The sequence below is a fragment of the Gymnoscopelus microlampas genome, assembly GCF_963454915.1.
Source record: "Gymnoscopelus microlampas genome assembly, chromosome: 23".
NCBI classification, from domain to species: Eukaryota; Metazoa; Chordata; class Actinopteri; order Myctophiformes; family Myctophidae; genus Gymnoscopelus; species Gymnoscopelus microlampas.
The window spans coordinates 15,129,862-15,142,964 of NC_139960.1; the positions used below are offsets into that span (position 1 = coordinate 15,129,862).

The following is a 13,103-nucleotide window of genomic DNA, read 5'->3' on the forward strand; positions in this document are numbered from 1 at the left end:
TGTGTGTGTGTGTGTGTGTGTGTGTGTGTGTGTGTGTGTGTGTGTGTGTGTGTGTGTGTGTGTGTGTGTGTGTGCGTGCGCGCGCGCAGTCTATCTATGCCACCTTGGAAACTCCCTCGTGATCTCCATTGTGCACAGTAACAGATCTCACCAGTAGAGGGAACTATAAGTTGGCAGCGTTGGATAAAAATAGCCCTTTAATACTTGACATGGATTTTCCATTCTGTGTCACAACCTTACAACATACTGAACACTCTCAAGGCAACTGTATGAGCACCTGTTTATACCTCCCTATACCGGCTTGTATAGCCATTTAGCCCTACATCTATTTATTCCATTCTTGCGTCAAGGTCAATAACATTAAAATATTGAATGTTTGCAGTGTACATTTCTCATTTATCTATTTTAGAAAGTACAGGGCTGTGCCGTTATGCCTCACCTCACCACTCACTCAAAGACAGAAAAGAAATGAGCAGAGTCACTGCTGACCACTGTCTAGCCAACTGTTATGTCACAGATTGTAAGAGTGTTACTGTAGGTAGAGACAGAGAGAGAGGGGAGGGGGGGGAGAGAGAGATAGAAAGACGGGTGGGCTGAGAGAGGGAGAGAGAGAGGGAGAGAGAGAGAGAGAGAGAGAGAGAGAGAGAGAGAGAGAGAGAGAGAGAGAGAGAGAGAGAGAGAGAGTTGTGCAGGTCACTAGTGTCACTCCAGTGCCAGCCTGCATGCATGCGTGTCTCTCCGTGGCTCATGTGTGACAACTGTGTCTCAATGCACGTCTCACACAGATCATAACATCTCTCAACTCTTTTCAACACTTTTTGCACAGACGACACAGGTAGGCTGAACACTTTTCATTCTGCTCAGTAAGTAGGCTTAGCCTATATGCCCAGACTGAACAAAGCTCTAAAATGCTCTACAAGACAAACAAGAGCATTTTTTATTCAATGTCGTTGCAGAGGAAACGTAACATTTTGAAATAACATTGAATAGTATGCAATAATCAAGGGTGAGATTGTAGCTTATACTGAGTGACCTCTGACAGGCCTTCTTTGATAAGAGACATTTTGGACTAGATAAACATGTGACTGTCTGGATGGGTCATTAATCAGTTACCTGGGTCCACTTCCAAGTTGAGAAGGGAAATATCTAACTTTGTATGTGAGAGAGAGAGAAAGCGAGGGGGATGGGGGGCAGGGTACAGACACTGACTTGTCATAATAAAACAAAATAAAAACAGCCACGTCAATGAATTCTCCGACACTTCCTGTGTCTGACATTCAGACTGACCTTATCTCCATTCTGATTGGCTCTAGCTCACTGATATCAGTGTGTCATAACCGACTTCATAGACAAGACATACAGTCACACTCAAATATTAGTATATACTGTTAGTGACCTACTGTACGTAACAGTCTCTGATTGTTTACCTTGTTGTCAGTTCAAACAGTTCTTTGTCATGGCTGGGACAAGATCAATGGGAATCCAATGGCTTACAGTATAGGCTATGACTGTAGCCAATAGGATCGCAGAACGGAGTAGGTTGGGTGTCTCAGCACAATTTAAAATCCTGAGTGTTCATTTAACCAGTGCTGTAAAGTAACTAAGTACATTTACTCAAGTATTGTACTTAAATAACATTTTGAGGTATTTTTTACTTTACTGGAGATCTACAAGCAGAGCTACACGCTCACAATGCGTCGCGATGTGACGCATTGTGAGCTTGTAGAATAGATCTGCTATTTTCAAAAGATTTGATGAATACATTTGAAAACTTGATGGGACATTCTGCATAATGAGTACTTTCACTTTTGGTACTTTAAGTACATTTTGATGCCAATACTTCTGTAGTTTTACTCAAGTAAATTTTTTATTCCAGACTTTTTACTTGTAACAGAGTATTCCTTCATTGCAGTATTGATACTTTTACTTTTTCCACCACTGCATTTAACTCTGACCGTTAAGATGTTTAGGAAGTCAGGGCTATAATCTAGTTGTTTCTTTCAGGTTGAATGCGTTGGCCAATAATAATCCCACCATAGCCCCAGACACTGAATAATTATACTCATTAAAGCACTATAGGAGCACAATTGGCACATTAATTTTACTTATACAGTATAGGCTGGTTTGTACCTGCAGGTTTGCTGGCATACAGTGTGTGTGTGTGTGTGTGTGTGTGTGTGTGTGTGTGTGTGTGTGTGTGTGTGTGTGTGTGTGTGTGTGTGTGTGTGTGTGTGTGTGTGTGTGTGTGTGTGTGTGTGTGCATACGTGCATGTTTGCATGTGTGCATGAATCCATGGTGTCTGCTCAACGTTCCAAAGTAATGACCTTGTTATTGGTGTATTTTTGTACGGCATTTCACCCCTCAATACAGATACGTATACTACTGATTCATTTCACTGTGTTTGCACCAATCAACTTCCTGCCTAATTCAAGTGTTCAATATCAAAACATCAAGTGCTGTGGAGGTTATTAAGGGACATTGTCCATCTCCAGTATCAAAGAAAACATGGTGCTCCACTTCTGCAGGCTCGTCCAGTAATCCTATTGTGAATGTGATACATTGCATGGGTCAGAGCGTACAGACCAGGCCTATCTATTTCCAGACTTGCGTGGTAGTAAATATTTTCTGCGAGCAAAACTGAGACATGGGCCACAACTTAGGCCTCAGTAGGTCACCTTGAGAGAAACTCAAATTTGTGCACACCAGAGCAGTGTGGCCTGAATACATCCGTTCTGTTTATGAAACCAGAGCAGACTTCACGAAGGTAGAAAGAATGAGAAGCGGTGAGCTTTTGGCAGAATTCTATCCTGTTCTTACATGTTTTCATGTCAAGGACTCCCAAATTAATACCATTATGTAGGTCACAGACCATCTGAAAATATTTTGTGCCAGGGAAACCAATACAAGATTTGCGTTGTTAAAATGTTTCTTTCAAAATACATTGTTTTAATGGCAGATCTACAAGCTCACAATGCAACTTGTAGAGCCTGTAGATCTGCTATTTTCATATAGCCGATGTAAATGGGTTAAAGGGGTTGAACTGATTTTGCTGGCCTGGCGACCCCCTGCGGGGTCCCCGGACCCCACTTTGAGAACCACAGCCCGTGTGTTTATACTTGTTTTGCGCGACACCCAGGCTTTACATTTTGACCTACCCTCACGTCATGCCACATCAAATCTCTGAAATAGCTTCCGCCCGTGGCGGGTGACAGATGGAGATGTATACGGTATCTAAACATAGTAAGATATGCAGGCACCATGCCTATACATAGACACACACAAGTGCTGCAACGTAGAGCAGAGTGAGCAACTTTTTCCGATCGGGGCATTAGCCCTACTTATTCCATTAAGACCGGGAACCCATCATTGTGTGTCATTTTAAGATTTCTTTGGCTATTAAAAAATAGCAGATATACAAGCTCATAGCGCGGCACCGAGTGCCGCGCTATGAGCTTGTAGATCTGCTATTTTTGAAAAATCGTGAAGATGTGTGCACATCTTTGAATATAAATAATTTTAAATAGAACATTTGTCAAATATTTTGTTCCAAAGATTTGAGTTACAAATGTATACAATATATATTCAAAGATTTGCACACATTGTCACGATTTGTTTTTCAAAAACAGCCAAAGAGATCTTAAAATGACACAGATGCGTTCCCGGTCTTAATGGATTAAGTCAGTGAGAGGACAAATAATCAGCTATTTAATTCCCTCTAGTAAATGCTAATGTTGTTTGGTTAGTCACACTCAAACATTTAACAACGATTATTGCTCTATTTGTGAGTGTGCCAGTGCGCTCTGAATGTCCCGTCTGTCTGTTATGCAGAATGCATGCCTGCCAGGAACTGCATGCACTTCACATTTGTGCCAGTGCCAGTGAGGCCTCCGTCATGACATGCACCACATGGCAGTTTGTAGATCCACCTGATCCGGATCTGTCTCAGGTTGCCTGAGAAGAGAGCTCACAGGCGGATAGGAGAAGTGCAAATAGTCGGTGTGTCTGTGGTTCTAAAACTTCCATGTGGTTCACAGCGGTGGCTGTGCCTGTGTAAAGGCTAACTGGCACTTCCTGTGTTTTTTTTATGTCTCTCTACACTGTTTTGTCCAAACAAAAGTATTAATCGCGTTCAAAGTATGATTGTACAATTATAGAGGGAAGCTGGAAAAAGATTATTTTTGTGTCCTAAGGGAACAATCTTCATTGTTAGCCTGATGTTAGCAGTTATAGTTCAGCTACTTTTCCCTTAATCCCTTAATTAATAAGGGATAGAATAATATGGGGAGCTTACTTTGAATGCAATTAATAAAGATGTATTAAAAAGTTTGCAAAGGCATGTTAAAATAACACAACAATGAATCAAAAAGAAGAATGTATAAATATTGAAATGCTTGCTATTCAAATAATGTGGGAAAAACAGTAGGCTACTTGTGTTATAATTTGGCAACAAATATGTCTTATAAATGTTGGAAAAAGGTGTTTGAAAAGCTAAATCTGCCCCGCCCCCATTATTCAGTTAAGCAGTTTTGTGATGTCAGGACTGTCCTCCCTGGTAAACTCACCTAAACTCCCTATAAACAAATACAAGGATACTTATATCATCAATATACATTAAATGTAACCTTTTTACAGTAGAGAGGCTTCCAGAGCATTGCAAATATGACTTTAAATGATTTATAGGCCAATATTGTACCGAGTACAGCAGAAGTGCAGCTTCCCTCTCTCTACTCATGATGTCATCACTGTGAAGTTTCATTCAGCCAGGTGTAGGGTCACCTTTTCAAAACGTCACAGTTTAAGTCATTTCCATATAAATATATGGAAAAAAGGAACTTATATTGTTGTTTAGACTAGTATGTACATATAAAAAGTTGTCCCTCATCTGTTGCCCTGCCTTTACCAACACTAGTAAATTACTGTTATGTCAAAATGGAATCAATAATGTAAATAAAGGAACAGACAGGACAGAAGTATGAGTCAGCAGGAAAAACTTTGTGCTTGTGAATCATTTTATCACATGAAAAAAAAAACAGCTCACTCTGTCAGGGACTGGAGCCCTGCTCTGCAACTGTTTTGCAGAACACAGTCATATTCTCTCCAAAAGATATGAGCGTATTCATGGATACAGACAACCATCTCTTGGTTGACTTGTCAACCATTACACTTGCACTGTACTTCCAACGGGCACCCACGCCCATTAAGTTGGACTTGGAATCAAAATATTATACAGATTATAAAATCTGTCGCTGTCGGGCAGAATCCTCTTATCTCCATATTCTAGTAAATTAACGCCCTATTTGATCATACAACGTCACACAAAAGCATCTAAAGCTCGAAACGCGGCGCAAAGCAACACGTTTTGAGCTTGTACATCTGCTACTTTAGCTACTTTTGGATTTGAATCCTGGCTGAAAAGTAACCGTTTTGGACATATGAGGTTTCTACCCGGCAGAGACGATATGACTTGAGATTGCATGGACAAATATTCATGAAACTTGGTGGGACTGATCAGTAGGCTGCCCTGAAGAGGGCCGGAAAGGTCAACAGTCAAGGTCACGGTCAAAATATGACATCTGTCGCTGATACTCTTCAACTTGTACATGGACGACTTATCTAAACAGTTAAAAGAGTGTAAAACGGTTGCATGGTGGGGGATAACCTTATTAATCACATGATTTATGCTGATGATTTAGTTGTACTGTCTCCTTACAGTGCTGGTTTACAGCAGCTACTCAGGGTCTGCTCAAAATATGGCATGTTTTTTTTAACAAATATATAAAAGAGTGATTATGATCACTAGAACTAAGGGTGATCAGAAGCTCACCTTTCCCTCTTTCTCATTGGCAGGTGAAGTACTAGAGGTTGTGAAAAAGTTTAAATACCTGGGTGACATAATGTTTGTGACCAGTAATGTACCCACATTTCATGCTGTATTGACGAATTGTATGTATAGATTTAAGTGTAGACTGATGAAGTCAACATTGTGTTAATTATATCCAGGGGCCATTATTAACAGGGATCACATAGAGTGATACAAGGTATTCCTCGTGCTTCTGGAAACACCAGTGTCTCTTTCTTGTCAATATGTACACCAGTGTCTCTTTCTTGTCATGTTTTTGGTTGAGATTCTGAATTCTTAACTCCCCTGATTCCCCTTCTTTAAACCAATCCAGTGACTTTGATTGGTGCAGGGCTAAGCATGGATCAGATTGTAAATACCATCATTTATATCTATCTAAATCGATTAGTCATATTAACCACTCAAAGGGGTATTTCACTGTGTCCAGGTGAAACACGACCTTTGACACAATCTAAATGTCTCAATAGAAGAGCAGGGAGACAAAATACAACCACCCCAATTGTATAAGTAACTGTATTAACTACTCTACCATACAGATTAAACAAAATTACATTTTCGTCATTAAAAGAAAGTTACATAATGCCATTTTAACATCTACTCAGGCTTTCATGTGCACCCCAGACAAGGTGCTTGATTCAATGATTTAATAAAATAAATGAAAAAACATTTAGAACAATATCAGCCACCTGATGCTGGGATGTATGTTAAAATGAGTTTAATGTGGTTAAAAAGGAGTTTGTAGTTACAATATGCTTATATAGGAAGGGGGCATGTCTGATAAAATCTAACTACTGAATCAAGCAACTGTCTGGGGTGAACACTAAAGGCAGAGTAGAGGTTAAAATGACCGTAGAAGTGTCTTAAAGTGAAATAAGCAGAAAAGGCAGATCTGCTATTTTCACTATTTAAAAAAGAAATAGTTTAATCAACAATCAGCTGATTTCTTTCAATAATCATGGTGTGCTACTGTTGTGTGTGCAGTACCCAGCGGTCATTCTGGAGGGGAAGAGCCCAGCAGTGGAGGCCAGCAGGGGGGCAGGAGATGAGAGAGAGCCCTCCTCCCTGTCTGAAGACCAGAGGCCAGCGGCATGGCTGAGCCCCGACCCCGCCACCCTGCCCCTGACCCAGGCAGAGCTGCCCGGGCCCTGGCAGAGTGAGAGCCTGCTGGCCGAGTCCTGGTCCACCATGGGGGACGTGGACCACGAGGAGACCAAGAGCCTGGACAGCAGCGACGGGGCGCACAGCCACACGCCCGGAGAGGAGCGCAGCGACAACCACTCCTCCATGTCAGACATGGTTCACCTGGAGAAGGAGGAGGCCGAGCTGCTGCTACTGGAGGCCGAGAAGGCGGCGGCGGAGGCGGAGGAGGAGGAGGAGGAGGAGGAAGACGAGGAGCTGCAGAGCAGCGTGCTGAGCGTGCTGGGAGGGGAGAGCGAGCTGGCCGAGCTGCAGGAGGAGGAGCTGGACCTGCGGGGGCCAGAGATCGGGGCTTTCCTGGCGTCCGTGGAGGAGCCTCATCGTCACAGGCAGGTGGTCCCCCCGATGGCCCTGCCCATCCCGCTGCCTATCGTCCGGCTAGAGCCCCCCTCCACCACCTCCACTCCGGTCCCGGCGCTCACCGCCGCCGAGTTAGAACAGCTACTGTCCACACAGGTGCTGCACCCCCCTCCCGTCCTCGCGGCGACGGGGGTCCCGGCAGGGAACCAGCAACCTCTCGACCAATCCCCCCATCCTGTGGAGGAACCCGCCGTGGCAGCATCACAGGGAGCCGCCGCGCCAGCAAAGGCGGAGCCAGAGAAGGCGGGGCCAGAGAAGGCGGGGCCAGAGCAAAGTGGGCCACGTGGCACCGGCGAGCTACCCATGATGCTGTGCGGTGGCGCCGCTCTGGTCGCGGTTGTGGGAGTGGTGGCTTATGGCGCCATGGTCTACTGCAGGAAATAGAAAACTCCCATGGTCAAACTCCTTGGACACCCTGTCAACCTGCCCACCATCCCCCCAAACAATGTCTTGTGTTACGGGGGATGTTCGTTGTACACTTGTTGTGGTCATGAGCATGAATTCAGATCCTTTCTGCTGTCTATGCTACCTCAGCTCACACCAGGACTCCAGGCCGTCCATCATTTCTGTGTGGAGAAAGTCCCGTGATTTCAAGACGAATGTAAAAAAAAAGAGAAAATAATTCACGAGTGAAAACTACTTTAAAGAACCCTGAAAATCTGAGCATTTGTTGTTGGGTTGTTGTTTGTTTTTCTTGACATTAAATCACACAGTAACGTAACAGAATAAATGTTTTATACTTATACAGTAAGACTCATAAAAAAGTGTCAAAGCGTTTTTTTAATCAGAAAATATGAAATTGTTGTCGCATCAACACTGTCGACAGACACTTGTCTTACAAGAATAACCATAACCACATTAACCCTGGTGTCCGTATTTTTTTAAAGATTTTCAAAAACAGCCTAGAAGAAGCTCAACACATTGAGATGTGACACATTGTGAGCTTGTAGATTTGCCTTTGTTTTTTGCTAATTGTCATACAATGACGTAGGCTACAGTATAGCAAGGCTTAAGTGGTCAAGGATGAAGAGAGCACTTTGCACACTGCTGTGTGGACAGCGCAGGAGAGAGTAGATATTTTCAAAGTAGCCTACAGGCAAACTGACACTGTGGTGTTCTGCAAAAAAACAAAAAAACGTTGCTATGGGAACACACCTTTATCTCTGTGCCAGTGATATCACATACTGTGTCATTTATGTCTATAGCCTGCCACCTATTGTTCACAAAGCCACACTACAGGCATTTAACAGAGTAGTTACAGTAGTCTATTGAAATGAATATCAAATCACCAGATAGATGGGAAATACTCCTCACTCAAAGTCACATGGACAAATACAGCTATGTAGCTTATCAGTAATCATATTATGTGTTAATGCTTCCAGTAATGTAAAACACACACCAGTGTACAGATACATGTAATAGAAAGATAATGATAATGTTTGGTGATCGGATGGTTAGGGCGTGTATCAATATGTACGTGTGCAAAATGCTCTGGTCGGCGCGTCCCTTGTTCGATTCCCAGCTGGCTGGACCATGTGTCATGTCACTCCCTGAACTCTCTCCACATTTCCTGTCTCTCTCTCTCCTACATACATGGGCAACTGGCGGCCCGGGGGCCACATGCGGCCCCCCACCGATCACTTAATGCGGCCCGCAGGTTAATATCGGATTACTGATATATTATTGATTCCAGCTGTTACAATTCCAAACATGCAAACATGACCCGCTTTAATTACTCCAGTCTATATTAGTAGCTTAATGACTAGTAAATTCTATTGTCTTTTTTATGTCCAATGTATTTCTATTTAAGTTCATAAAGTTAACATAAGTATAACTAAATGCATTTGAAATTAAATAAAAATGTTACTTTTCAGAATTCCAATTAAAAAATAGCAAAAAAAATGTTAGGATTCCAATTCAAAATTAGCAAAAATAGCAGATCTACAACTGCGACGCGTTTTGAGCTTGTAGATCTGCTATTTTTGCTACTTTTGTGTGACATAGAATGGCGAAGTACAGGATTAATTTACGAAAAAAGTTAAAATATGGAGATACTGTAAGAGGTGTCTGCCTGACAGTATATGCAATGTGGCCCTCCGGAGTGAGTGTGGAAATATAGTGGCCCTCTCCACCATCAAAGTTGCATCATCCCTGCTCTACTAGGACTGTCAATAAAGGCTTAGAATATCCCCCAAATTAACAATAACAAAAATAAATATAAATGGTGACTTTATGTCAACTCTAAGCTGACAGAATTATTCAATATATTAATCAAAATCTGATTCTTATCCTCTGAGGCCAAATTATGAAAATCTTATAATATACATCACACTGTACACCAGTGGTGTGAAGTACATTTACTCAAGTACTGTACTTTAACATTTACTACTACTTGTACTTTTACTTCTACTCCACTCCATCTCAGTGGGAAATATTGTACTTTTACTCCACTACAATTATTTGTAATCTTTAGTTACTTTGTAGATTTGGATTATTATTACAAAACCTCCATTAACCACTTCAGCCCTATATACATTTTCGACATTTGAAAATGTGTGAAATGGGACATTCTGCATAATGAGTATACTTTCGGTACTTTAAGTACATTATGATGCCAAAACTTTCGTACTGTAATTTCTACATTGCTCTATTGATACTTTTACTTAGTACAAAATGTGAGTACTTTTTCCACCACTGCTGTACACCAGTTTTACTGTTCATCAATCCTCAAGAATAATAAACGGTACTGATCCGATGCTATCATCCGGCCAAAAATCAATCCCACAGATAATGGATTTACGACTCTGTGGCTTTCACCAGCATGTCTGTCTGATAGGCTAATGTGTGTCAGTGGCTTTGAAACTTCTTGATTTCCATTGCCTGCCAGTAAATAAAGAAGTAGATTCCAGGGCTGAATGTGTTGCGGTTATGAAGCCCTTCCCACAAAGGTACCTGCAACACACTGAGCTATTGAAGTGAGAAGAGGAAGGAAAGTGCTTCTTTGTTTACAAAGATAAATATTATTCCTGCACACTCTGTTCTGCCAGAGCATGTCCTGTAAACACCTACACACACCTCTCTCTCTCTCTCTCTCTCTCTCTCTCTCTCTCTCTCTCTCTCCCCTGTCGTATTAAGGCAGACGGACAGACAGACAGACAGACAGACAGACAGACAGACAGACAGACAGACAGACAGACAGACAGACAGGAGTGCTTTAACACAAAACATTTAGAGCATTAAAGTACAAAAGAAACAGACATTTGAATACAAAAAAAAATGGTACTAAAGAGTTAAGAAAATAAACCAAACTACAGGAATTAAGTTACAATGCAGCAGAGAAGTGTTCAGCTTTGATTTAACCCTTTAAGGCTGGGAAGGGAACGCATGTGTGTCAGTTTAAGAGTTCTTTGGCTATTCAAAAATAGCAGATACACAAGCTCATAGCACGACACTGAGTGCCGCGCTATGAGCTTGTAGATTTGCTATTTTTAGAAAAATCTTGAAAATTTGTGCAAATCATTTTTAACTCAAATCTTTGCTTCTGGGGGTCCCTGGAACAAAATATTTTTAGATGGGAGGGGGTCCGCAAACAAATACATATTATTTTGGGGGTCCTTGACATGAAAAAAGTTTGAAAACCATTGAAAATATAGCAACATAAGTTAAAAAAAAAAGAAAAAAACTTTAGGATAAAAAAACCTGTTAGGATTTAGAAGACATTTGTAAAATCCCCAGAAGCGAAGATTTGAGTTAAAAACTTTCGCTTTAAAAAAGTATATATATATATATTCAAACTAAAGATTTGCACACATTTTCACGATTAAAAAAACAAGCTTGTACATCTGCTATTTTTATATAGCCAAAGAAATCTTAAAATGACACAGATGCGTTCCCGGTCTTAAAGGGAGAGCTGCTTAAAGGGTTAAAAGAACTGAGGGTTCCAGATAATGTGACGCATACAAACAAGCTAAATGCTGCTTCTCCAAGTTCAGTTCTGATTCTGGGGATAGAACCAGATGACCTGAGAGGTCTGGATGGTGCATGATATCGCACAAGATCAGAAATGTATTGGCCCAAAGCTATTCAATGCTTCATAAAACAACAAGTCATACTTTGAAATCAATTCTTTGACAGAGAGGGAGCCAGTGTAAAATATGTAAGAACTGGAGTGATATGCTCCACTTGTATTAGTAAGGACCTCAGCCGCACTGGTGTTAAGTAACTAAGTACATTTACTAAGTACTGTACTTAGGTACAATTTTGAGTTTTTTTTGTTTTACTTTACTGGAGTATTTCCAATTGTCAGTACTTTTACTTCTACTCCATTACATCTCAGAGGCAAATATTGTACTTTTATGCCACTACAATTATTTGAAAACCTTTTTTTTTTGTTACTTTGTAGATTTGGATTATTATTACAAAACATACATTAGCCACTTTAGCCCTATTTAAACTTTGGATATTTGAAAATAGCAGCTCTACAAGCTTGCGACGCGTTGTGAGCTTGTAGATCTGCTATTTTCAAAAGCCTTTTACACATTTTAGACGTTTTTTTTTATTCATTGAAAACTTGAAATGGGACATTCTGCATAATTAGTACTTTCTACTTTTGGTACTTTAAGTACATTTTGATGCCAATACTTTTGTACTTTTACACAAGTGAATGAATTCCGGACCTTTATTTGTGGCAGAGTATTTCTACATTGCAGTATTAATACTTTTTACATAAGTAAACAATTTGAGTACTTTTTCCACCACTGATAATAAGTCAACCATTCTTTCAGTTGAAAATCTGTCACTTCTGTCATGCTTCAAGAAAGGTTCACATGACACAAAGTATGAATTATACGTAAGTTAACTCCAGAGTGTTTTATCCCAGAAGGATTGGCGTCAACGCGGAGGTGTGAGGGCTTGGTTTGTGGTTGTTAATTTATGATGGAGGTTTGACCCTGAATGGAGGCAGGGAAAGATGGATGGATAGAAGAGTAGAGACTGCGGTTCCATGTCTTTATCAGCACAGTGCACCTAACAGGAAACATGTGCACATCCATGCACGCACGCACTCACGGACACACACACACACACACACACACACACACACACACACACACACACACACTAATGCACACATGCACATACGCACGCAAACACACACGCATGCACACAAATGCACGCAAACACGCACACACACCCACACACAAATGCAAGCACGCACACACACAAAAACACATACACACAATCTAGTTGGTGTTATATGGCCATTTTTCTAAATGGATTCTTTAATTAAAGCTGCACTATGTATACTTTCCTCTTCTACCCTGGATTTGAACCTGGTTTCCTGCACACGTGCTGACATGTTTTACCATTGAGCTAATAGAGCCTGCCTGCATGCTCAGGGGATAAATTGAATCTTGACCATCAGGTCACAATTTCGTGTCAGGTCCTGTTTCTAGGTGAGACATGACCTTTGACACGATCTAAATGTCTCAACAGAAGAGCAGGGAGACAAAATACAGCCAACCCAATTGTATAAGTTATATTGTATTAATATATTCTACCATACAAATTGGAAAATAAAATTGTATTAATTAAAAAAAAGTTACATAGTGCCGCTTTAAATGTTTTTATTTATTTATATAACAACAATAACACAAATCTTACCAAGCACATTCCATCCGGCAATAA

The 13,103-nt window shown here is 41.0% G+C and overlaps 1 protein-coding gene across 1 annotated transcript; it reads left to right on the plus strand.

Annotated features, from left to right (window-relative positions):
• The first annotated feature begins 720 nt into the window (after positions 1-720).
• LOC311039711 (uncharacterized protein) lies at positions 721-8,076 on the plus strand. The gene is made up of 2 exons (XM_084049665.1): positions 721-835; positions 6,843-8,076. The coding sequence occupies exon 2, from the start codon at positions 7,047-7,049 to the stop codon at positions 7,800-7,802; it is 756 nt and encodes a 251-aa protein (XP_083905791.1). The 5' UTR covers positions 721-835; positions 6,843-7,046; the 3' UTR covers positions 7,803-8,076.
• Positions 8,077-13,103: the final 5,027 nt, after the last annotated feature.